This window comes from Chelonia mydas, chromosome 2 (assembly GCF_015237465.2).
Source record: "Chelonia mydas isolate rCheMyd1 chromosome 2, rCheMyd1.pri.v2, whole genome shotgun sequence".
NCBI lineage: Eukaryota > Metazoa > Chordata > Testudines > Cheloniidae > Chelonia > Chelonia mydas.
Window position 1 is genome coordinate 172,979,787 of NC_057850.1, and position 26,258 is coordinate 173,006,044.

The 26,258-nt window shown below is 41.0% G+C and overlaps 2 protein-coding genes and 1 gene segment (V, D, J or C); all 3 read left to right on the forward strand.

Annotated features, from left to right (window-relative positions):
* Window positions 1-1,393: 1,393 nt before the first annotated feature.
* LOC122464642 lies at window positions 1,394-2,126 on the forward strand. The segment is given in 2 exon segments: window positions 1,394-1,451; window positions 1,708-2,126. Coding segments are annotated over 2 exon segments (462 nt in total).
* Window positions 2,127-4,315: 2,189 nt separating this feature from the next.
* The window catches only part of LOC114021475 (immunoglobulin kappa light chain-like), a 56,754-nt gene continuing 34,811 nt past the window's right edge, over window positions 4,316-26,258 (forward strand). The window contains exons 1-2 of the mRNA XM_043540569.1: window positions 4,316-4,468; window positions 4,572-4,891. Coding sequence (XP_043396504.1) covers window positions 4,426-4,468; window positions 4,572-4,891 — 363 coding nt within the window. The 5' untranslated portion in view covers window positions 4,316-4,425. The remainder of the gene's footprint in view (window positions 4,469-4,571; window positions 4,892-26,258) is intronic.
* The window catches only part of LOC102935213 (immunoglobulin kappa light chain-like), a 72,168-nt gene continuing 55,133 nt past the window's right edge, over window positions 9,224-26,258 (forward strand). The window contains exons 1-3 of one of the 2 annotated variants that reach the window (XM_043540571.1): window positions 9,224-9,401; window positions 9,520-9,836; window positions 16,611-16,656. In XM_043540571.1, the coding sequence (XP_043396506.1) occupies window positions 9,359-9,401; window positions 9,520-9,836; window positions 16,611-16,656 (406 nt within the window). In that variant the 5' untranslated portion in view covers window positions 9,224-9,358. Of the gene's footprint in view, window positions 9,402-9,519; window positions 9,837-15,455; window positions 15,511-16,610; window positions 16,657-26,258 lie in introns of both variants that reach the window. The other variant, XM_043540570.1, reaches the window with a different exon arrangement.

Genomic DNA, 26,258 nt, shown 5'->3' on the forward strand with positions numbered 1-26,258 from the left:
GCACACACCCACACTACCCTCCAGTGGATGGTTCCAGATTTGCTCAGTCATGTGACATAGGCCCTATACAGCTAAACAAATTCCTTTGTGGGGGATCATGCTGTTTTATTCTGTGTTTAATAGAGAAATGAATTGTCTGTTCACAAAAATGGCTTTTGAAATATACAGACCACCACTTTCTTGGTGGCCCTTTGATCACTAAATGAGAGCTGAACAGAGTTCTTCTCTACTTAAAGTAGAATTCTCTGCAGTGGATTAGTCCTCACTGCAAGACAATAAAAATTAATATTGAATAAAAGAAAGAAGTTGCTTGTAAATCAATTGTGCGACACCTTCAGGTATAAACTGGCCCTTTTTCAGAGCTGGGATGAAATGAAGTGTCCATGAACAAGGCCATCTATTTCAGTCGAGGGCATTAGCATACAGATGTATTAGCACTGTTATGAGTAGTGAGATGTAAAATGGCCAAGTATCACAATTAAGTAGGAGAAAAACTGAAGAATTCAAGACTGAAAAATACACTACAGTTCTATTCTGCCAGATGCTCAGTGTCTCCAGAAAAGTCGTGAACACCATCAAATTCCACTGGTATCCATGCGATCTGAGGGCACTGACTCAGTCTCTTCATCAGGAAAGGTTCAGCAGCTTCCCTGGGCAAGTGATAAGTGGATGACAGACAGACAACTACAGTTTTAACTGCACGGTCAGCAGCTCTTCTCTTCCCTTCCCCCCTCTTGTCCACCACCTGCCTATTACATTTTCCAACAAATTCATTTGTGCTTTCTTCCATACTGCCGCATACTCATGGAAAAGGGCCCTCATGTCATAGAGAACATCGCTACCTTCTCCTCTGCAAGATTTCTATTCCACAGGATGTTTAAGAAATCTGCTCACACACAATGACTGAGCTTTAGGGGTGAGCGAGGAGAAAACAAAACCAGTGTATTTCTGCATAAACAATAACATGGAAAAACTAAAAATAAAGGTATTTTGACGTTTCCCTTTCCCACAAGCTTGAGAGGTCACTCGTATTTTTAGGCTGTCAGCAGTGTGAGGCAGGACTTTACCTCTTTGTTTTCACTCTGGGGCCCAGATCCAGCACAGTATCTCAGGTTGCTACAGTAATATAAGTAATAAACGACAGTAATAATAATCATGAATACTGATCCTGAAACACACCCAAGGAATCTATTTGACGCCAGTGCTAGGGTTGACACTCACTCAAGGTCAAAGTTGTCATACTGAGCAGCAGTAACTCTACCTCACCTTGCAATAAATCTTCTACAGCTAGTACCACTTAACTGGAGGTTATCTAAATGAGTCACTTCCTCTCCCCATCTACATGTCTCTCTCCATTCAAGACCGTCATTTACATTCCTTGGCTGGAGTTCCAACAAGGGCAGCAAGAATGTTGCTGTTAAAGATTTTTGTTCTGGCTACGGTTTGCTCCTGTAAGTGTGTTGCCTGCACTTTGGGTGACAAGATAGCAAGTGTGAAAAATTGGGACAGGGGGAGGGGTTAAGGCACCTATATAAGACAAAGCCCTGAATATAAGGACTGTCCCTATTAAAAAAAAAAAAAAAATCAGGAAATCTGGTCACCCTATTCACACTGCTCTCCGCATACATTGGTACATGACAGCAGCTGCTGGAGAGTCTTCACATTATTTCAGTTTTATTTTTATATTTTATCTTTGTTTCTCCATAGATGGCTCCTCGCAGGTGCGTCTGACCCAACCTCAGCTGTCCATCACTAGGGAAGGAAATAAAACCTTACGAATTGACTGTCATGTTTCTCTATCTGAGGATTTTGGCAAGGATCCTATACACTGGTATAGACAGAGACCCGGTGCAGCTCCAGAGCGGATTCTGTTCATCTCAGTGCTATCTGCCTCAGATGGAGGCTTGGAGAAAGGAAAGTTTAATGCTGAAAAGAAGTTTGGTCAGTGTACACTTAGAGTGACCATAAACAAAACCTCCAGTGACATTTCTACTTACTATTGTGCCTATTGGGATCGCACAGTGTTAGAAAACTGTAGACAGCCTGTACATAAACCCACTCTGCATTCTGAGCCACAGCCTTCATTGGCTTCTGCAGCTAGATATGAACAGCAACTGCTGATTTAGTGCGTATTTTCCAAATAAATCACTAAGACCGGGTCAGGTCTAGCAGAACAGGAGGTCACCTAGGGCACACAAGGGAGTTAGGCACCCAATCTCGTTACAAGTCAATGGGAGTTGTGTGTTTAGCTGCCCCTTGCCCTGTAAAAAAAAAAAAAAAAAAAACACAAAACAAAAATCTTCCCACTGAATATTAGGTGAAGCCGACAGTCAGTAGTTGTCTGTGGGGGTTATCATGGGCTGACTGGGTGGAGACTTGTCATCAGTCTAGAGAAGCAGAACACTTGGGGTGAAAAATCTGGCTCTAGAGAAGGAAATGGGGCCAGACTTTCACCCCAAAACTGCCTGACACCACAGTCTCCCAATCCAGACGTCATTCATCTGCTGAATCAGGAAGCAAGTGAAAGTAAAACAGGAGCGTTGGACCCAGTGTGCAGGTGCAACAATGTACCTCCTCATAACTCCCCAGGAACTGGGGCTCATCCTGCATAGTATCCTCCCCAGGTACAGAGCCTCATGTTACTGTCTAGAGATTCCAGTTGTGGAGCTCAGTGGCCATTGGGTCAAGCCCTAAGTGTCTTTCCATTGACCTCAATGGGCTTTGGATCAGACCACAAGTCACCTAATGGCACTGCAAACCAGCCTGGCCACTTTACGTTTTGATATTACTCCGATGGAAACAGGAGTAAGTTTATTTTGGTTGCTTTTCTGCTGTTTAATTAGCCCTGAAACACAAAGAGCTTATTGTTCACTTTATAAAAACCACAGAGTTCTGTTCTGAAGGACCAGCCTATCTTTAGTCTCTGAAGCCAGTTCAGCAGAAAACACATGGTGTGACAGCAGGCCACACTCTGAAGTTCTACAGCATAATATCAGTCCAAGCAATCTTCGCATGAACGTTCAGGGAACTTTACAGAATAAGATTCCCTGCCCCAGGGATTTTATAGTCTAAGGAGGGTTACTAGAGCAATGGGGATAAATGGAGTCAGGTTCTTCAGAACCCCTGGGGAAAGCGTGTGATTGCAGATGATACTGGAAAGAAGGGCAGAAGTGGAAGTATCGCTTATTGAATGATGCTAGAAAGACACAAGAACACTAATGGAGCTACAATATAGAAAAGACATCATGGATCGGATTAGCTCTCATCACAAGGACACAAAGAAGTGTTTAAGAAAACATAAGGTTACTCGTAAATTAATTTGACAAAAACAACATCAGTGTAGAGTTGGCCCTTTTTCAGAAGTAGGACAAAATTGACTGCAAATGTACAATTGCAGATCCATCCTATATCAATAGAGGGCATTAGCACACAGATATAATAGCCACTGTCTGTACATCACTCTATTTATAGAGCACAGGGATAGTCTCACACTGAAGTAGGAAGTGATATTGCACATCCCAGGATCCTGCTCTCGCTGAGTTTCCCGGAAGTGCTTAATATCTTCAGAAGGGTTCCGAGTGCTGTACCGGCAACAGCACAACCCTCAGGGCAGCACCTCCCATCTTCAACAGGGAAAGAAAATAACCCCCGAGAAAATTAGTCTTCACTGTGACATCAACAAGGCTCTGCCAGTCCCTTCATCTTTGTATTAGTTACAGGCATAGCTAGGAACCCCAGTCACAGATCTGGTCCACACTGCACAGGGCACTGTACAATCCAACAAGCAAGTTTGCATCCCTGCCCACAAACATCTTGGTGCTTTCTTCCAGCACTTGTGTGGAATGCCCCCCCCACCCACCTGAATCCCTAAACCACTAGCCTCTTCTCCTTCGAATCCCTCTCAAGACCCACTCCTGCTGCGACTCCTACAAGAAATCTGCTGGCAAATGACAACTCTGGTTGGGGAGTGCAGGGGGATATGGTATATTTAAATATTAAGTACCAAAAATTCTCTGCTGGTGCAAATACACTTTTAGACTGAAGATCTTTGGGACAGTCACTCTATATATTGCTATGTGTAGTACCTCACACAATGGGGACACCATCCGGACAGAGGCCTCTGGAAAACACTGTAATATAAATAATTCAAAGACCAATCCTTCATTACCCATACTTCCATGATGCAATCTACACTGGTCTAATGATAGCGGAAGAGTTTGCTTTATGCCAGATAACCCTCTTTGATAAAAGTAACTTTGCATGAGTTTCAGCCATAACTCTATCTTATCTTAAATTAGCATATGCAGCCAGCAGAACCTCATCCCGTGTTAACTAAATGAGTCACTTCCTGTCCCCAAAGGCACCACTCTGTCCATCCCAGCAGTCACATTTCTCATAGATGCAGGACCGAGCAAAACCTGTAAAATGTTACTACTTCAGGTAGTTATTCTGACTTCGATTTTGTCTTGTAAGTTTCTTTTTTATCCATTTTCTACACATTACTGAGTCACAACTTACCATGCTCCAGATTCACGTTAATTTCTGGTTTTCTTTTCTTGTTCTCTTTCTAGACGGATGTGCACAAATACATCTGAAACAAGCTCAGTTGTCCGTTACCAGGAAAGAAGGTAAAACTGCACGTATAGACTGTGAGGCTTCTGGCATTCAGGACTTCGGGAATGCTTATATACACTGGTACCGACACAGACCTGGTGAAGCTCCAGAGCGGATTCTGTACATCTCATCTGAAAAACCTGTCTTTGACAAAGACTCCGATAAGAACAAGTTTAATTGTGAAAAGAAGCCTGACCAGCCCATCTCTACCCTAGTAGTATATGAAATAGCTCCTAACGATGGAGCTACCTATTATTGTGCCTATTGGGATCGCACAGTGTTAGAAAGCCATAGACAGCCTGTACAAAAACCCACTCTGAGCCAAGTGTATGAAACTAGACACAGCCCTTATCCTATCTCTCAACTTGGACCCTGATTGGAAGAGAAAGCAGCTTTTCCAAGCCTGTGATAGAAGGCCATTTATCAAGATGATGACATTTTTCCCCCTGCTGACTGAACAGCAAATCAATGAAAGGAGAGGGCTAGTAAGCTACCGGGAGTGGTCATAGGTGCTGGAACTAGGGATGCTGCTGCACCCCCTGTCTTGAAGTGGTTTCTGTTATATGCAGGCTTTACAGTTTGGTTTAATGGCTCTCAGCACCCTGACTATATACAAATTGTTCCAGCACCCCCAGGGTGATTGCTGGATGTTTGCCCTGTCCAGGAATATCCCTGACCGTCTTTAAGCCTAAGGATTTTTTAATAGAGGAGAAAAATCACAAACTAGGAGTGGGAAAAAAATTCAGACAAACATTACCAGGCTTCTGAACTAGAGTGCAGAAACTTGCTGACAATGGAAGTGCCTCCACACATCCCCCAACGCCCCAGACATTGTGCCACGCATGCACAACACCACAATGCCATTGTCACCAGGAGACGTTGTCACATGGTACAGCCACTGGGATATATTATAATGCAGTCTTCCTTCCATAGCGCTGTATTACTAGTATTGGAATAACTGCACTACAGTGTGACAGCTTTTGAAAGAAGAATATGTGGAAACATGTATTTAAGCTTGCTAAGCCGGTAGTCCCAGATCAGATTCCCTCCCACCACCAATGCAACAGTTGCTAGAATAAATCAATAGTTGTACATTTAGATTCTACCCCCCAATTGGATCACACATGGTGGGGAGGTTGAAGGAAGGGGGACGAGGGAACCGGCATGGCTTCCATCCGCAACTGAAGCTAAGGCCACCCTATAGCACATAAATATCCTCCATAACAATAGTTTCATTGCTTGTAACTCAGAGATCTGTCCCACTTCTGCTGGGATTTTCCACCATAGTAACAACAAAAGTGGCAGTAGTGGCTACTTCCCAGCTGCAGCTCTGGCTCCATTGGTGCTTCCTCTCCACCATATTCCCTGAGCCCAGACAGATCCTCAGAACATAGACCTAGGACATTCCCCAGCCCAGCTGGCCACAAAGTCTGTTCCAGGGTCTAGTCCAGGTCTGGGCTCTTTCCTGCTCCTCTGCCACCAGAGAACCCTGTGGTGCTATCCTCATCCCCTCTGCACCAGTCTAGAACTCACACTGTCCCAGCTCAAAAAGCCAGTTATGCAAGAAGGGAGGGATCCATACTCAGGGTGGTGGTGAACACCCACTTAATCTCCTTGGAGTAAGGGCAGGTAGATGAGCCACGGATTCACTCCCAACACTGGAGAGCCATCTGCTGGATCCCCTCTTCTGCCAGCCTTTTGCAGATGCTCTCGCACAGATGCTGGTTTCAGGTGCACCTCCCAAAATCATGTTCTTTGCCATGCTCACACCAGAGAGCAACGAGAACCCTGATGCTTTGACCAGTTAGGACCTGCCGGGACAGGATCTTCTCAAGCTGTTCGACTGAGCTGAGCAGGGCAGAGGTGGAGCAGGCTGGATGAAACAAGGGGTTAAATGCTGACTTGGTATAAAAGCCAGTCGAGGTGAATGGGAAGTTAGTACTGTAGGTAGAAGGCCAGAAAATACAGCCCCGGGGAATTCTGGGATGGCATTAGCGGACTATCAAACCTGAGCTCCACAACCTGGCATTCAGCTGCATCCGCACTGAAACGTGGGCAGCTTCGGTCTTACCATGGAGCAAAACCCAGGCTGTAAATCTACACTCCCAGCCAGGCAAGAAAGACCAGGTTCAAAACACACACAAGCCTGGGCATAAGGGTTTTGTGAGAGGAGGAGAGAGGGGTTTTGGCTAAAACCAGGGTAAGAGCCAACGTAAATCTAGAGTGACAACACACCCTGAAAGACAAATCTGCTGGCAGCCATAGGCACCTTTCTACAGCAGCCTTCCCGTACTTGCTTCCACCAGTGGAACGGACCCGGGGTAGAAACTGAGAGAAATTTTAGGGAAAAAAAGTCTAGTGTAGACAGATGAGGCTAACTGACATTTGGAAAGTGTCGCAGGCAGAGCCATGTGGAAGTTCCATTCCATCATTTAATGAAAAGAAAGAAATCCATGACCACTGAAATTGTCGCGATGCTACTCACTGTGGCCTTGGCACTCCCTGGCAGCAGCAGGGATACATTTCAGATCCTTCTATCCCATAGCCCAGCCCCCTCCACTTGGGCTGAAGAAGAGTTTTCTTTAGCTGTGAGCAGGACTGGGTTTATGCCACATAGCTGAACATTTGGGGAACCATCCTTGTTCTTTGCACATATACACTAATCAGGGTATCACAGTATCTATCAAGGGCTTTTAAGAACATTTGGAGGAATACAGAGAAGGAAAATCCTGACTCTCATACCACAGTCTGGTGGCCCAGTAGCACCAGTCAATAATTTGTGCAAGTGCAATCAAGCAGAATTAAAGGTCAAGCGGAGCCAGAGATGACACTTTCCAAAACAGGCTGTTTCAATAGACAAACTGCTACCCAGTCCCTGTACAGATTTTTTTGTAACTCATTAGCAGATAAAGGAGTTTCTTGGAGGAAAGCTATTGTGCATTTGGAGTTTTATAACAGAGGGTGTAAGGATTTGAGGATGGGTTTGAGTTGGTTAGGAGAATACTAAGAGATGAAAGTAATTCACTGTACATTAGCCATCCTGCCCAGGAGGGACAGGTTCCCTTACCAGCTCCAAACCTATCCCCACAGTCCCCTCCACTACCAACTCTGATCAGTTCTATACTCAGTCTCCAGAACCCCCTTCCCAACAACTCTTTGTAGGTTAGTGTGCCTCCTGCCAACAGCCACTCCAGCCCTGCTGTGGTCTACTCCTTGTGCCTCAGCCCTCCACCAGGTCACATTCACTTCCACCTCTTCCAGAGTTACAGAGAGTCACACAGAACAGTCCAATGACCTTATGACAGATCTTCAGCCCAACTTGGGGCTCGGTAACCCTTATCTCACCTTCCTTGGCAGCCAGTAGGGAAACATGGGCAATCAGGCAGGCCTTCCCTCTACTCTGGGTTTCAATTAAAGAACCCTGTAGCAAGCAGCTATAAACAGCCTACTCCTCCCAGCTAGCATTCATCCTTAATTCACCCACCCTGACCTACCCAGCTGAGCATAATTCTAAATTAGGCCTGGCCCACCCTCCAGATGCAACTGGATGCACTAATTGCTGTCTGGCAGGGTCCCAGATTAACTCTTTCTTTGCCAGTGTGTGATACACACACCATCACATGTGCCATTTAATATCTCATAGGTATGTGCTTATATTATATCTTTAAAATGAAACCTTGTGGCAACATTTTACCTACACATTTGAAGCAAAATTACATACCAGCAGTTAAGTGTACAAATGGCCTTTTTTGGAAGACAGGATAAGGTCCGTTATTAATGTACACGAGCACGTGTCATATCTCAGTAGAGGGCACCAATGGCACACAACTGACCTGACAATGGCCGGTTTGCAGCCCAGTGACTATGTGTACGCCTGAGAGAAGACGCAGACTCAGATTTGTAATGGAGGGAGCGTGCTCCTGCCCAGCCAGCATGGACATCGGTGCTGGCCCACTTGAGCAACTGAGCACAGATTCAGGCACCACTAGCAGCAATTAAGCGTGCTCATAACCACTTTACATGCTCTCCTAATATGCTTGTGCCCAGGGGCATGCACAAGTGGGGGCAAGCAGGGGCACGTTCCCACCCCCAGTATTCTTCTAAAAAAATACACATTTCTGCTCTAGCTCCGGCCCCAGGTCTGGCCGCTACTCCAGCACTGGCGGCTGACCACCGTTCACTGCCCGAGCCTTGGCCATGCACTGCTCCAGCCCCTGCCCTGGACCCTGACCCGCCCCCTGCTCCATTCCCCGACCCCCGGCCACTGCTCTAATGTGCCCATCCAAAAGGTCAAATTTAAATTCCTGTGCATGCCCCTGCTTCCTGTGCCTGTAAAACAAACCAAAAATAAAGCCCCTGACAGATGGAAATCAGATGGGATTCTATGCAAACAACTACACAAGTTTTACCATACTTGCCTTCACTTCTGCTTTAGAATGTGTGGCTGCATTATCTGGAGGATACAATCCTTGATTTGCAAGCATTTTTACCCCTCCAGTTGGTTTATGAAAAAAGATGAGACTTCAGCCCCTCCCCCCCCGGGATTTTAGCTTCTGACCACCTGACTACATACATAGTTTGACTCTTCTGAAAACTTACCCCACACATCTGCAGCCAGGAGAACTATTATTGGATACGGCTTAAACAACCCATTTCCTCTCCCCAGCTGCACCTCTCTCCGTGTCTCTCCATCTAAAGGGTTATTTCATAGTCGTCTGTTTCAAGTTCAACCCAGCCAGTGAGAATGTTACTGCTGCAGGTTCTTATTGTGACTTCGACATGGTCTTGTAAGTCATTTTTCCATTCTGTTCTTTCCCACATGTATACATTCCTTCAGCTACCAGACACTTTCCAAATTCCTTCGGCTTCAGGTTTATAGTATCATTTCTCCTTTTTTCTTTCTAGATGGATATTCGCAAATAACTCTGCTACAAACTCCATTGTCTGTCACCAGACCGGTATCTAAAAGTGCACGTATGAGCTGTAAAATTTCTGGTTTTGATTTTAACAGTAATTATATACACTGGTATCGACAGAGCCCTGGGGCAGCTCCAGAGAGGATTCTGTATGTTAGATTAGCATCAGTTACTATGGATACAGGCTTTGATAGCAAAAGGTTTGAAGCTGTTAATGATGATTCTACATCCACCTCTAATCTCAGAGTACACCAACTAACCCGAGAGGATGCTGCAACCTATTACTGTGCCGCCTGGGATCGCACAGTACTAGAAAGCCATAGACAGCCTGTACAAAAACCTACTCTGCACTCTGAGCCAAGTATATGAAACCAGACACATCCCTTGTCCTTCCTCTCAACTTAGAACCAACAGCACAAACTCCTGACTGGTTTCTGCAATATGACAGGAAGAACAACAGCACAGAACTGCAGCTTTGAACTACATTTTGTTACAAATCAATCAGATTAGAGCAGGTCAAATTTGTTTTGACAGATAGTTTATTCCCCCCCAAAAATGCAATTTCAGTTTGACCAAAACTATTTGCAAATTTGGGTTGAATTTACCAATAGTGTCGCTGAAAAAAATGATTTTTTTAATGTTGAAATTTCATTTCAACATTTTCAAAATGAAACATTTTGACTTTTCATTTCGAAACATTTTGTTCTGAAATTTAGTCAGATTTATTTTGAAAAACACCAAAAAGGTAAAATCCTCCCCAAAATAAAACATAATTACTCCCCTCTGCGAGAGGCGAAAGCGATGTCGGCGGTAGAGCATCTCCTGCTGACATAGTGCTGGTGTAGACAACATTTAGGTAGCTGTAACTTGCGTCGCTCAGGGGGCTGGCTTTTTCACACCCCGAGCAACATAGGTTAGATCGACTTAAGCGGTACTGTAGACCTGACCCCACACTTGACAATTGCGATAAATGAAGCGGGGGGGTAGCCCCTGTTTATGAACACCCTCCCAGACAATTAGCTGTAAAATCCCTGCTGGTGATATGAAATATACGCTTGCCTCTTCCTGGTATTATGATAAAGTCAAATATTATGATAGACCACATATTATTTTTGCATAGGACCCCTACATCATGCAGTGAAACAGTAGTTATTCACTATTTCTCTTTATCCTCCACATCCATGATGTGGCCCCAAGCCTTATTTAACGCAGACCATCCAAACATGGGCATTTCTATGGTGCGGTCACTGTACTATCTGGGTACTTAACAAACATTAATGAATTTTTTTTCACAACAGCCCTGTGAGATTACATGGTGTTATTAACCCCATTTTACTGTGGGGGAACTGAGGCACAGAAGGATTGTGGCCAAAATTGTCATAGGTGTCCACTAATTTTGGGTGCTCAACCTGAGACATCTACTGCCTGATTTTCCACTGTACTTCACATATTTGTAGCACTTGATATGTTCAAAGCACTGCTCCGACCAACTTCAGTTGCAGTCATGAGCGCTCAGAGCTTCTGCAAATCAGGTCCCAGGAGGCCACCCAGAAAAGGAGGCGCACATAATGTGTGTCCAGCTGTGAATATTTTAGTTTAAGTGACTTGCCCAGCATCACACAGGAACTCTGAGGCACAGGCAGGGATAGAATCCAATTATCCCTGTTGGCACCCAACTGCCTTTATCATGAGACCAGCCTTCCCTTTCCTGCAAGCCCCTCCCTCACCCACCAGACTCCTTCCAAATTCTGCAGCAAATGAGTCCAGGGTCCTACATACAACAGCCTCCTTCAGTACACAACCCGGATTCAACCCCAGAGCACCAACCACCCTGTGCACAAAATGAAACAGGAGTCCTGCAGAAGAGAAAGTGTGTGATCATGAAATTAAAGACTGTATCGTAACACATATACATAAGGGGACCAAATTAAGGTTGCCTGGGCAACATTAAGTCTGGCATTAGCTAACTTCTGAGTGCTTGATTTTGCAACCTTAATTGTCTATTAAAGTAGTCTTTTTTTATACAGTGTCCTAATTTAAAAAACAGAAACAAAAATAGAGGTTCCATTCATAGACCTCTGTCACTTCTACTAACAGAGTAACTGGTATCACTACTAGGCTGTTATCCTCTATGTGGATCAGGCACTAAAGGGGGATGATATACACATTTCACAGGTATTTGCTGAAAGAAGGGAAATACTGAAACTCAGGATTCCTGGGTTTAATTCTAGGAACTACAAGGTGGGATTCTCTAGTGGTTAGAGACCCTTCTGTTTCATCCCCCGCACCCAACCATCTAAGTTACCACAGTATCTGAGTGCCTCACAATCTCTAATGCGTTTATCTTCACAACACAGCTCAAAGGTAAGGAAGTATTATTATCCCCATTTTACAGATGGGGAACTCAAGTACATAGAAAGCCTGTGGCAGAAGATGGAATTAAACCCAGGTCTCCCAAGTCCAAGGCTAGCACTAAGCACTAGACCATGCCTCCTCCCCAACACTGACTCTGTCCCCTCTCCCTTCTTCACTTCTCCCTTCTGCTCCTATCACCCCCCATCCTCCATCTTCTGCCCGCTTCCTTTTTAATCCAATCGTCCCCCGTATTGATGCCTATACACATCCAAATGTTGCCCCTTCCCCTCCCTCTATTCTTATCCACCACCAGTTATTTCTAGTCCCTTTCCTCCTCTGCTGTCCCCACCTAACCACTGTTTCCTGTCTTCCACAGCTTCCCCCCACGCACACCCCCACTTTTGGCAACCATCCCCCCTCCCAAACTGCTTCTGCTAACTAGAGCTGCCAGACTCAAACAAGTTACTACTGACATGTGCAAAGTGAGATTTTTTCAAAGGCTGATAACTTTGGCCAAATTTGGGCATTTTTCCCACAGGAATAGTAAACAACACATCCCTGACACAAAGGCCACCCTCTTCACAAATTTCAAGTCCCTGCTGCAAATATGGGAATGCTAGAGATTCTCAAAGAAACAGTAGTAAAAATGATTTAATATGGGAAAAACTAGGTATTTTCCTGAAATCTAGTTCTCACAAAAGGCTGGATCACAGTTGCTAAAACTTTTTTTTTTTTTTAAATCAGCCTTAAGCAGAAACCTGGCATGGAAAGTTTGAGTCAGAACAGTTTAAGTTTGGTAAAGATAAAAGCAACTGAAAAGAGTGTCTTTTAATGGGAAGATTCAGGCAACCTTAACTTGCAGACATCTATAATTAAAGTGTGCCACCTTTAATTAAAATGCTTGTCTATACCACACACCTTGAAATCCAAGCCCTGCCAGTGTCTCTCTCTCATCACTTCATCCACCTAAATAAAGTCATTTTTATTAAATCTAAACCCCCTATGTGAATGTATAACTATGGTTGCACATTTAAAATAGAAATAGTCAGCAAGAGGAGAAGGAGAGATGATCATCCTTCTATTCACTGTTCCTGGGGCCTAGAAGTGGGGAGATTTTGGCCAGTCCTTACAACCTAACCCAGATTCTGCAGGTAGTCTGTAGCCTTCCATGGCAATTTTATATTGTTATTTATCACTCATCGCTGCAGTGTCTGAGTGGTGACACATTAAGGCGATCCCAGTTGCTATGAGCCAGGGTTACCCAAGTTGCTACAAAAGGAATGACATTAAACAGCTTCCCTTCCTCATGGTTCTTGAGTGACAAATCCTTCTTAGCCACTGACTAGAAGAGTAGCCTGTGGATTCCTCTCGACAGCATATGCCCATATACAGGAATAAGTTTCCAATCCTATTTCCTTAGGGTAAAGATGAGGAAGGGTCATTCCGGTTGGTCAAATGCTTTTCAGCACCTAGTCAGAGCAGTTTGAAGTGGTGCTTTTGTGAATGAGGCACACTGGATCACATTAAAGTTCCTGCAGATATCAGGTTAAATTTTCAAAAGTACTTAAAATGAATCAGGAGTCCAACAATCATGAAATTTAATGGGACTGGATTCCTAATTTGTTTAGGTGCTTTTGAATTTTTTACCTATTATTTGCTCTCTTTTTCTTGATCATAAACTAGCTCACCCATACTAGCTCTACACAGATAAATGTCAGGAGCTAGAACTCTAGATGTCATTGCCAAAGATTTCTATATCTCAGTTCAAAAGGGAGACCAAGCTGCATGAAACACAGTCCACTCTGACTTTACCTTTACTTTTGTCACTTATTGAGATCAGCACCGTAGTCTACAGAGTCTTCATAGGATCTGGGGAACTTACTTCTTCCTCGAGAATAAATTCTTCTTGAGAGACTGGATCATCCATTCTTTCTGATCTCAGTTGCTCTTTCAGTCTTAGGAAGGTGTGTGTCTGCATTGTGGGAGAAGAAGGATGGTCTTATGGTTAAAGTACAAGATAAGGCCTCAGGAGATCTGGATTTGATGCCTGGCTCTCTTTCACACACTTCTTGCGTGACCAAGGCACTTAACCTCCCTGGGTTTCAGTTTCCCCTGCTGTGAATAATACCTACCTCACATAGGCATTGAAGCTTAATGCATTAAAGTTCATTGAAATTCTTGGATGGAAAGTGCTACAAGAGTGCAAGCTGTTATGTGTGATGACTACAATATGGCTAAACTCTGTTTTGCTTTCTCCATATCGGCAAGACCAATCATATTATAACAACTATAATGTACAGTTGTGAGTTGGTATATTTGCTTGGTAGAGGGGCAACAATGGACTTATGTTGTGAAACCTCCCACTGTTGTGCTAATATCAGTACAACCCGGCCAATGACAGCACAGCAGCACTGCTAGTGCCGGCATTTTTAAGATGGTGTCACTTAACCCTGCTCAGAGCACATCTAGAAGACCTGGTGACAAAATGCCAGTGAACACCATTGTTCTCACTACACCAGTTCTCCCAGTGCTGACCTGTGAAGATTCACCAGCACTATTGCAGTGCTGGGAGAGATCCCAAAAAAGTCTTGGGTAGACAACCCCTTTGACAAACCAACTGTACATTTTTGAGGGCCCTCTCTATATGTGTTCCTTTTCAATTTTTCAGACACAGTCAGTGATTTCCCAGAATTATTCTTCAGGGGAATGGGGTTGCAGGTGTGGGTGTCTGTGAGAAAGAGAGAGAGAGAACAAATATTCTCGTTCGTTTCCTTACACTTGCTAAATCATCTTCCAGGTGGGTTTCCTCAGATCTCTGTTCTGTTTTAAAGTGTCTGTGTATGCAGAGGAAAATATTTTTCCCTCCCCAGCAGCCATGTAAAAAGATACCAGTAAATGGGTAATACAGAATCCAGAATAACATACAGTTGGGTAGCAAAATATATATCTAGGATATAGGTTCCCAGCAGCAGTTCATGGAACGCTTTGTGCTGGTCTGTAGAGGGCTGGCAGATCACATAATGCTGGTTCCTCCTCATTACCATCTATCGAATTTCAGTAATACAGCTAAGAATGAAATTCTCTCTCAGGTATCATTTTTCCATGTAAGCAATTGCTACAGAGATGTGATGTGATGCAATGGGAGAAGGAGGAGGTGGTCAATGCTATTGGGAAAGGGAGAGGAGTTGTAGTCCAAGAGACAATCTCTCTTTTCATCTGTGGACCACACAATGAAAATGTTTGAGAACTGCCTGATCCAAGGGTTATTTAAACCATTATCAAACAGAAGCTGTCATCTAGTTTCCATTTTAAGGAATAAGGATTCATTTAAGGAATGAGGATTCATTTGCAAGGACATGCAAATAGAATCACTGTGGAGAGAATTTATGTATCAGCTTTATGATGTCACAAAAAAGTGAAATTATTAAAACTCTCCAAGCAGTCAAGAAACCAGGAATACTTCATTAGAAGTATTTTCCCAGCAACTGGTCAGAATGCCTGGTTATTTGAGCAAGGACACAGCAGCATAAGTAAAGAACCACAGCTTATTGTAAAACGAAAAGTCAACGTGATACTTCAAGTGGGATCAAGTACTTTGGCACAGGAACCAAACTAGTTGTTTCTGGTAAGTATTTTTATTCTTGATTGTTTTTCTTTTGGTAAATAGAATCAAAGGACAAAAAAAATTGTACCGAATAAATTAATATAAGACAAGGAATTTGCACATAAGCCATGTATTGCTCTTGATCAGAATGTGGAACTCCCAAGGACACCAATGGATTGACTGAGGGGAGTATTGGATCATAATGAGTAAATTGAATACAAGAGTAAAAGTCTGGAATATTTACTTAATAGCTGTTAAGAATCGGGAAGGAGGGAAATGGAGAGCTTTAAATTTAAAATATTGGGCCAAGTTCATCTCTTGTGCAACTACATTGAAAGAGTCCAAATGCCAGCAAGTGTATAATTCACAGCACAGGTTTCAGTTAAGCAGGTGTGATATTATTAAAAAGTTTGTTATTGTTAGGACTATATCAGTGTTTGATGACTAATGAAGGAAAATTGTCTGAGATGAAACAGTGTTCAGGCTCTCAGTACTTGGTTTTATGAACGTAATTTTTCCGTTTTATGTATAATATTCTTTTTATAGTATTTGAGCCACAGAAACAGTCCAGTCAATAATATAAGTGTGAGTTAACAATGTTGAGTACATATAAAAATATTTATAATACGTTGCCAAGAAATGTCTTATATTTTCTAAACAATACATTAAGAGCATGTTAAAAAGTAAAGTGAAGCACAGAGATAGTGATTTTCCGCAGGTCACACAGAGAGAGCCAGAAACAAAGACAAATCTCCTAAGTCCCACTCTGGTGCTTTAACCACAAGACCATCCTTCCTATCCAGGCACTTTGGAGATCAAAGAACTAAAACCTGCTCATCCACTGAAATTAATGGAATTGCATGGTGACCACCAATTCACCCCAATCAATTTGCCATGGAGTGATGTATGTCAAGGAGCAGAAAACATTTTTGGTAGAAAAAGGCACAGGAATTCACAAAGTGCAAAAACTCAGTTTAATACTCACATAACATCCTGGCCGATAGCAAGTCTTGTTAAGATTGTGCACTTTGTATTTAAAATATGAACGTCAGAACCCAAATTCAGTGAAATTCATACCTTGGTGATTCATTCGTTTTTGTAGAGGATTTCAGTGATGTGAGTATGGAGTAAAGTACTTTGGCTCCGGCACCAAACTGGTGGTTTCAAGTAAGTTTCTCAAGACGTTTCCAAAGCACACACTTACTCTGGGCGTTTACTATGCTTGTTATCCAGGACACAATCAAGCTATTCATAAATATACTGGGTGATATCCTGATTCCACTGAAGGCAAAGGCAAAAACTCCAATTAACTTCATTGGGGTCAGGATGTCACCCATACTAGTCTCTTTAAATCAGAAAGAACCAGTTACACTTCACTGAGAACAATGTAAAGCGTTTGGAGATCTTGTTTAGCATTGTAAGACTGTGAGATGATTATGCAAAACTATTCAGAAGTGGAACTAAGCCTAATGTTAGCAGTAAATGGGAAATGTAGAATTTATGTTCTTTATGCAATATAGTATATTTAGCACCCAGTCCTATGAGGTATTGAGGTACTTCAATGCTCATTAATTTAAATGGGAGTTGAGGATGTTCAGCACTTGCAGAATGTGGCCCTTATATAGCATTAAGAAGTACATTTATAGTAACAATACATTTATGCAATTGTGTTTTCTTTCCTAATAAAGACTCCAGTTCAGTAAGGCACTTAAGCATGTTTCTATTCCTATTCAGCAAAGGATTTGAGTATGTGTTTAACTTTAAGGCCAAAATGCAGTAAAATCTTCTTGATTCCATACAGTAATGGGGAATAAAGAGCTTTGCTTATTTTTTACATAAAGACCAGGTACGTGATAGAGGGAGACAGATATTTTAAAAGATATTTTCAATTGTTCAAATATTTTAGTCATGTTTGGATTTAAGGAGGTTCAGAGTATTCTGTGTCTTTAAGCATATTCTTCTCTCTAGATCCTGCTAAATCATCCTTGCTGAGTGCCTTATCCCTGTGTTGTACAAATATTGCTGAAGAGAAAAAGTTTTCTGTTGGTAATATGCCTGATTACACCACATGGCAGGAATTAGCCAGAAATTTCCCCATGAATATACCCATTTTAAAGGCTATATTCTACCCTCAATCTATTGTTATCATTGGGAGATCCATTGTGGAATGATGGTAGTGTACAGGCTTAATTTTATAAACTCAGCCAGTGCACCACAAACTAAAATGTAATTTGTTCCTTTCCACAAAATATTCAACACCCTTAATCTAACCCATTTTATCAAAGGCATTTATGTGCCCAATGCCCATTGAAATTCAATGATAGTTAGACACCAAAATGCCTTTTGTGCCTTTGTCAATCTCCCCCACAGTTTTCACATTATTTTACAGTTACTCTCCTTATTTACTATTTTATTGTAACGTCTGAAAGGAATTTATATAGCAAATCAGATTTATTTTAAAGCAACAACTACTTGTTCACCAACAAAAAGATACCCGCTCTGTATAGATTTTTTCAAAGGATTTGCTCACTGTGATACTTAGTACTACTAGTGGTGTTCTCATCAAAGTATTTGGCTCCGGTACCAAGCTCATTGTAACAGGTAAGTTATGTGGTAATTACAGTAATGCAAAGATAAAGAGGCTTATTGTGATCATAGAAAAGCTTTTTATCACAATTAAGGTCAACAATTGTAAGCTCGATCTTGTGAAGTACAGAGCACTTACAGCGTGCTACTGAAAACCGATAATTCCTGTAGACTTCAGTGCAAGTTAGGGTTGTTAGCACCTCGTAGGATCTGATCCCAAATACATCAACTTTTCAACCCCAGAGCAAACCTGCAATTTTTACTGATAGACGTAAAGTAGATTTTTTTCAAGTTAATGAATATTTCTAAAGATCAGCTGTTTAATGACATTTTTCAGAGGATGTGCCACCATAAACATGCGGGTCTTTGGCACAGTTGCAAAAATTTGTCTTAGCTTTGATATTACTCTAATTCTTTAACTAAAATTCATAAAGATGCATAAAATTAAACTGTGAAATAAGTAACGTCATACTTCTCAGTTAAAACAAAAGAAGCAATCTCTGAAGTAGTCAGTGTCTTCATAGCTGAATTCTTTCAGCTATATCAGTGTAAGTGAAATAATTCTGCCCGAGAGATTGTCGTCTTGTGTGAAGTAGCTTGGCATTGGAGGCAAACAAGTGTTTGCATGTATTCCTAATAGTGTTTAACAATATATACTTAGGGCCTGAGTCTTCTTTGCCCTGCTCTTGTGAAGCCATTTACCAAAGTCAATGGGAAATCCTAACATTCTGATTAAGTAGCATGTTACGCCCAATTTGCATTGGTATAACTGACAGCACAAACACAGGAGAAAGGAAAACCAGGTGCTTTCTCTCTCAGAATCATGCTATTCACATTTATATAAATCAACTAGACTGTCTGTCTATTTTAAACCTTAATTCACAATCAAGTTTACCTTAATATATTATAGCTCTCAGCTAAAGTTACATTTTTGTAATGCTGCCCATAAAAATGAATACACTATCATAATTAATTCTAAACATATCAGATCAGGATCAGTGTGTTGCTGTAAGTGAATATTCTGTGGTATTAACAACATAGTTACAATTTACTCAGCATTACAATTTACAATTGACAAGTTTCCTGTACTCTTTGCATATGCAAGACTCCCATAGATTTACCAGATATTTTGGCTGTGTAAAGAATGGAGAAGCAAGTCTATGATATGTGTAGGCTATTTAATACAGCATGAAGACCCTGAGATTGCTCACTTGATTTATTAAGTATTAAAACTAAAGGATACAATAAAATGTTTTAGTAATAAAATATCTTCTCAAAGAGAAATATCAAATATTGGATAAGTAAGTTTCTCCTAAAAAAACCAACAACACACCTAAGATCATGGAGAAATTCAGATCTTATAAGAAGTACTTCCACATTGGAAACCATTAGAAATTAAGATCTGATCTTCCCAGAAATCTGTCTTATCCTGAGCCCATTGAAGCCAAGAGAAAGAATCCCATAGACCAGAATGTGTTTTAGTTCTGGACTAAAGTGAAGCCACACATTTAAAACTGATTTTGCTCATGTATCAACATATCCATTTCTGCACACACACTTACTGATTATTTATGTACACAATTCAGAATTTATTTTGGATAGACACTCATTCCATCTTGCATTCCATGTGCATATACAATAATCCCCAATCTGGACATGTGCTTGCAAAACTCAGCATGTAAATGTGACTCCAATTTCTAAAAAAACAGGCTCTTAACATCTAAGAGAAATGCCAGATATAATCATTATCTTTTGCAAATCACAACATCACTGGGCAGGAAGCTTTGTAAAAGTCTCTTAAATACATACGAGACTTGAGTGAGTAAATCATTTGGTAAACCTACTGTAATGTAAACAGACTGTTCAGCCCAATCCTGCATTCCTGGGTGTTTTCAGTGCATATGGAATGCAAGATTGAGCCCCAAATGTTGAACCAATTAGTGCTGGAGCATGAGGATCTGAATTTTAAAGAACAGAAAAATCAATCCTCTTTATTTGGTGACAATCTCCAAAATGAGGGAAAGTTCTTTAACGAAGGGATTTTTCTTGGTTAGGATTTCTTCCATCTCAGCTGTCTTTATTTGCTTCGAAACTCAAAATATTTTAAATACCTTTTGACTCAACCCCAGTTACAGGGTTATTGTTTGGTTCTGTTCCAAATAGTTTCAGAAAAATCTAGACTAGCCAGACAGCACAAAAATAAGATGGAATCATTTTAGCAAAAGAACCTTCACAAGCTTTGACATCAGTGGGACTACTCACAATGCATAAAGTTAAGCATATGTGTAAGACTTTGAGGGATTAGGGCCTTAGTATTCATTAATCTATTTTTGTCTCAGTTGACAAAAGACAATGGCTGACATTATCAAAGGAGCCTGAATTTCAAAGGGATTTGGGCACCTAAATCCCTTCTTGCAGCCTTTAAAAATTCCAACTAATATATTTTGTGGAGTATAGGCCAACTAAATGGCCTCCAATTTTTCACCTCTAATTAAGTGTTGGAACAAATGGAGAATGCACAAGATACATGGTGCCCATTTGGGGACCTACTACAAAACTGAAATATCGACAACCTTCCGTTTCTTCTTTGTGATGCACATTTATAACATGAGAATGTTGCCTCTTTCTGCAGAGAATACTTCTTTGGCAGTTAGCTGGGTTGGGAACCTTATTCTCTGGGTTGTATCCCACAATAAGAAACAGGAGACAGAGATTAGCTGCGGTAAAAGTGTTTGAACCTGCTCATTTCTTGCGATAACTCGTACATTCAATATACTGTTTAAAAAATGTATCACTTGCAGTCAGCCGAGTGAAACGAGTGGATGGATAATGATTTTGGTATAGAATTATTTTTCAACCCGATTTAGTGTTTCTTATTTCATGCATGTACAGAAACTCAGTAATAAAATGAGGATATTTTCATCCTTTCTAATTCAAACTTTAAATAAAAAAAAGCGTGGTTGTGTTTTATCCAACTCTATAGCATGTGATAATTTTTAAAAGTTGCATAAAGTGAAAAAAATATGTTTAGATCAGCTCTATTTCTAGAGTGACAACATTAATACTGTGGCAGAATTATTTAAAAATAATTCAGGAGATACAGAAGAAGTTCACTAATTGGCACTTTGCTCATCAGTTTCGGGATTTGGACACAACAGGCAAGAGTCCCTCTATTCCTCAGCAAAGATTTGATCGCTGAGTTCTGATGAGAGCTCCATTATTAGTAATGCTTCAGAATCAAGATTTTCAGAAGTGGTTGACTATAGTGAGGCTCCTACATACTTAATTGGGTATTTAAGTGGCTTGATTTTCAGAAGTGCTGAGTTATACATGTTAATGTATTTTCTGTAATTTCTCAAAATGGCTTTCAGAAAATTTCCCCCTGAAGGTATATTAACTGCGTCCTCCGAGCCCGCGCTCCAGCTCAAGCCCAAACGTCTACACTGCAATTTTAGCCCTTCAGCCCCAGCCCTGCAAGTCTGAGTCAGGAGACCTGGACCATGCGGAGTCTTTGATTGCACTGTAGACATACCCTTCCTCACATTAGCATTGTGTTTTTTAATCTGCAAGTTTTGGTTAACTAAAGGAGAGATTTTCAAAGTAGGTCTTTACCTACCATATGTGCCTTTCAAAATCTCCCCTAGTTTATTAAATGCTCACTGGTTAGGTAAGTGAATTGAGAGCGGTGTGGATGGTAAGGTTGCCTTCACTTTGATTTCCTTGATAGTTATTGATTACACTGTCAGGAAATGCACCTTTATTTACATTAGTGAAGTGCTTTTCTATGGGATAGCATCAGAGTTTAAACTGATTATTCTCAAGACTGAAACAGCATCTGTGTAACCCAGCAATTAAAGATAAACAATTTTGGAAAATTTGAGCTAAATCCATTTGGTTGATTTTGAATTCTGAGAGTGTGCCAAAACAAAACACCGTATCTTAGCTCTCTTAAAAAAGTTAAAATATTGTCTACACACTCCATTTCTGAGTACTTCTGGAGTTGTTTTGAAATGAACCGGAATGTAAACCTGTACTTAGGATCGATTCAAAAAGTACAAGGCTCTGCCCCAGCAGCCCCACACCTCTGGGGCACACCACCCAGGGTGACAAGTTTCAGAGTAGCAGCCGTGTTAGTCTGTATTTGCAAAAAGAAAAGGAATATGTGTGGCACCTTAGAGACTAACCAATTTATTTGAGCATAAGCTTTTGTGAGCTACAGCTCACTTCATCGGATGCAGGGTGAGGTAGAAGTTCTGGGGCTCCCCAAAGCCACCTGGGCTCTCTGCTGGCTCTTATTACTGTCCAGCTCCTGGTTAAACTATAGGATTGGGCCTCAGGAGATCTGGATTCAATGCCTGGCTCTCTTTTACACGCTTTCTGCATGACCAAGTCACTTATCCTCTCTGGATTTCAGTTTCTCCTGCTGTGAATAATACCTGCCTCACATAGACATTGAAGCTTAATGAAATTCTTGGATAGAAAATGCAACACCAGTGCAAGTTATTACGCATGATGACTAGACTATGGCTAAAATTCAGTTTTGCTGTCTCCATACTTGCAAGACCAAATCATACTGCAACTACCGCGCTATATAATGTGTGACCATGACTTGGTATATTTGCTAGGTAGAGGGGCAACAATGGATGTATTTTGTGAAACCTCCCGCTGTTGCACTAACATCAGTAGAGCCCCACCAAGGACACCAAGTGCAGCAGTGTTAGTGCTGGTGTTTTTATGATGGTGCCATTTAACCCTGCTCAGAGCAGGTCTACAAGACATGGTGGTAACATGCCAGTGAAGGCTATTGCCCTCACTACACCAGTTCTCCCAGGGATCACCAGGGAAGATTCACCAGCACTATTGCAATGCTGGGAGATATTCCCAATAAACTCTTGGGCAGTAGACAAGCCCTTTCACACAACCACCTGTACATTGAGAGGAACCTCGCTCTGTATGTTCCTTTTCAATTTTTCTTACCCACTGTCAGTTATTTCCCAGAATTATTCTGCAAGTGAGTGAGGTAGGGGTGGCCGTGGCTGTGGCTGTGAGAGAGATCAAATACTCTGGTTAGTTCCCTTGCAATTGCCAGAGTGTCATCCACCCCTTTTGTCTGAAATGAGGTGGGCTCTCTCAGATGTTATCTCTGTTCTGTTTTAAAACGTCTGTGTATGCAGAAGAAAAATTATTTCCCCTCCCCAGCAGCCATGTGAAAAGATACCAGTAAAGTGGTAACACACAAACTACAATAATCCCAACATACAGAAAAATAGGTATCTAGGGTAGAAGCTCCCAGCTGCAGTCTATGGAGCTCTTTGTGCTGGTCTGTAGAGAGCTGGCTGATCACATAATGCTGGTTCCTCCTCATTACCATCTATTAAATTTCAGTAATACAGCTAAGAATGAAATTCTTTCCGGGTATCATTTTTCCATGTAAGCAATTGCTACAGAGATGTGATGTGATTGCGACAGGAGAAGGAAGCAGTGGTCAGTGCTATTGGGAACGGGAGAGGGGTTGTAGTCCATGAGACAATTTCTCTTTTAAGATGTGGACCACACAATGAAAATGTTTGAGAACCACCTGATCCAACAGTCTATTTACAACATTAAAATGAAATAGGAGCCATCATCTAGTTGCCATTTTAAAGAGTGAGGATTCATTAACGGAAAAGTTGCAAGGACATGCAAATGGAATCACTGGGAAGAGAATTTATGTATCAGCTTTATGGTGGCACAGAAATGTGAAATTTGTTAAATTCTCCAAGCAGTCACGAAACCAGGAATACTTCATCAGAAGTATTTTCCCAGCTACTGGTCAGAGTGCTGGTTATTTGAGCAAGGACACAGCAGCATAAGCAAAGTACCACAGCTTCTTGTAAAACGAAAAGTCAGCGTGATACTTCAAGCTGGATCAAGTACTTTGGCACAGGAACCAAACTAGTTGTTTCCGGTAAGTATTTTTATTCTTGATTGATTCTATTTACCAAAAGAAAAACAAAGGATAGAAAAATTGCACTGAATAATTGCATATAAGCCAAGGAATTTGAACATAAACCATGTATTACTCTTGATCTGAAGGTGGAATTGCCAAGGACAATGAGTAAATTGCAAAGGTCCTAATGAGTAAAGTGAGTACAAGGGTAAAAGGCTGGAATATTTACTAAATAGCTGTTAAGAATCAGGAAGGAGGGAAATGGAGAGCCTTAAATTTAAAATATTGGGCCAAATTAATCTCTCGTGCACTCTACTGAAAGAGTCCAAATGCCAGCAAGTGTAAAATTCACAGCACAGGTTTGAGTTCAGCAGGTATGAGTGAGTTATTGTTAGTGCTATATCAGTGTACCTTGATTAATGAAGGAAAATTGCAGTAGTCTTCAGGTTCTCAGTAAGTGGTTTTACAGAAAGTATCTTTTCCCTTTTGTGTATAATGTTCTTTATCAGATTAAAGCTACCGAAACAATCCAATCAATACAATAAGTGCTAGTTAATCTTGAGTATGTAACAGTATTTATAATACATTGTCTAGAAAATGTCATTTTCTAAACTATATATTAAGATCATGTTAAAACGTAAAGTGAAGCACAGAGGTTGTGATTTGCCCATTGTCACATAGGGAGAGCAGGAAACAAAGGCAAATCTCCTGAGTCCCACTTCAGTGCCTTAACCACAAGACCATCCTTCCCATCCACATTTGAGATTGGAGGACTAAATCCTGCTCATCCACTAAAATTAATGGAACTGCTTGCTTACCAGCAATTCACTCCACTCAATTTGCCATGCACTGATTTTTGTGAAGGAGCAAAAAACATTTTTGGTAGCAAAAAGGAACAGGAATTCTCAAAGTGCATAAACTCGGTTGAATACTCTCACAATTAAGTGGCCAATAGCAAGTCTTGTACAGACTGTGAACTTGTATTTAAAATATGAACTGTAGCATGAATAGTAAAGTACTTTGGCTTGGGCACCAAACTGGTGGTTTCAAGTAAGTTTCTCAAGACGTTTTCAAAGCATACATTTACTCTGGGCATTTACTATCCTTGTTATCCAAGACAAAAAGCAAGCTAATCATAAATATATAAGGTAAAATCCTGATTCCACTGAAGTCAAAGGCAAAACTCCAATTGACTTCAGTGGGGTCAGGATTTCACCCATGATGTTCTTTCTGAATTAGAGAGACTCAGTTACACTTGCGTAATCAATGAGAATAATGTAAATTATTTGGAGATCTTGTTTAGCATTGTAACACTGAGATGATTATGTAAAAATATGCAGAAGTGGAACCACTTATTGTTAGCAGTAAATGTGAAATGTAGAATTTATGTTTTTTTTATACAATGCCGTATATTTAGCACCCCGTCACATGAGTTGTTGAGCTTCTTCAATGCTCATTCATTTAAATAAGAATTGAGGATGATCAGCACTTGGAGGATCTGGTCCTTAGCTAGCACGAAAGGGTACATTTATAGTAACAATCATGCAAATGTCTTGTCTTTTCTTTTCTGAAAAAGGCTCCACTTCAGGAAGGCACTTAAGCACGTGTCCATTCCTATTCAGCAAGGCATTTAAGCATGTGCTTAACTTTAAGGCCAAAAACAAAGCCAAAATGCAGTAAATCTTCTTGTTTCCATACAGTAATGAGAAATAAAGATTTGCTTATTTTTTACATAAACATAAGGTGTATCTATAATAGACGTAATCCTTTTAATAAACTACGATAATTGATCCAATAACATGATTCTCAAATTTGTTTTTAAAGATGATTTCCAATTATTAAAATGGATTAGCCATGTTTGGATTTAAGGGGATTGAGAGAATTCTATGTCTTTAATTAAGCTTATTCTTCCCTCTAGATACTGCTAAATGGTCCTTGCTGGGTGCCTAGTCCCTGAGACAAATAAATATTTCTGTAAAGCAAATGTTTTCTGTTGGGCAATATTTCTAATTACACCAAATGGCAGAAATTAACCAAAATTATTCTCCTGAATATACACAATTTAAGAGCTATATTCTTCCCTCAATCTATCATTATCATTAAGAGCACTATCATGGAACGATGGCAGCATGCAGGCTTAATTTTATAATCTCAACTTGTGGACCCTAATTTAAAAAGTCATTTGTTCCTTTCCACAAATTATTAGAAAGAGCTAATCTACACCATATTGAATCAGATTAATTTTAGGGACAGA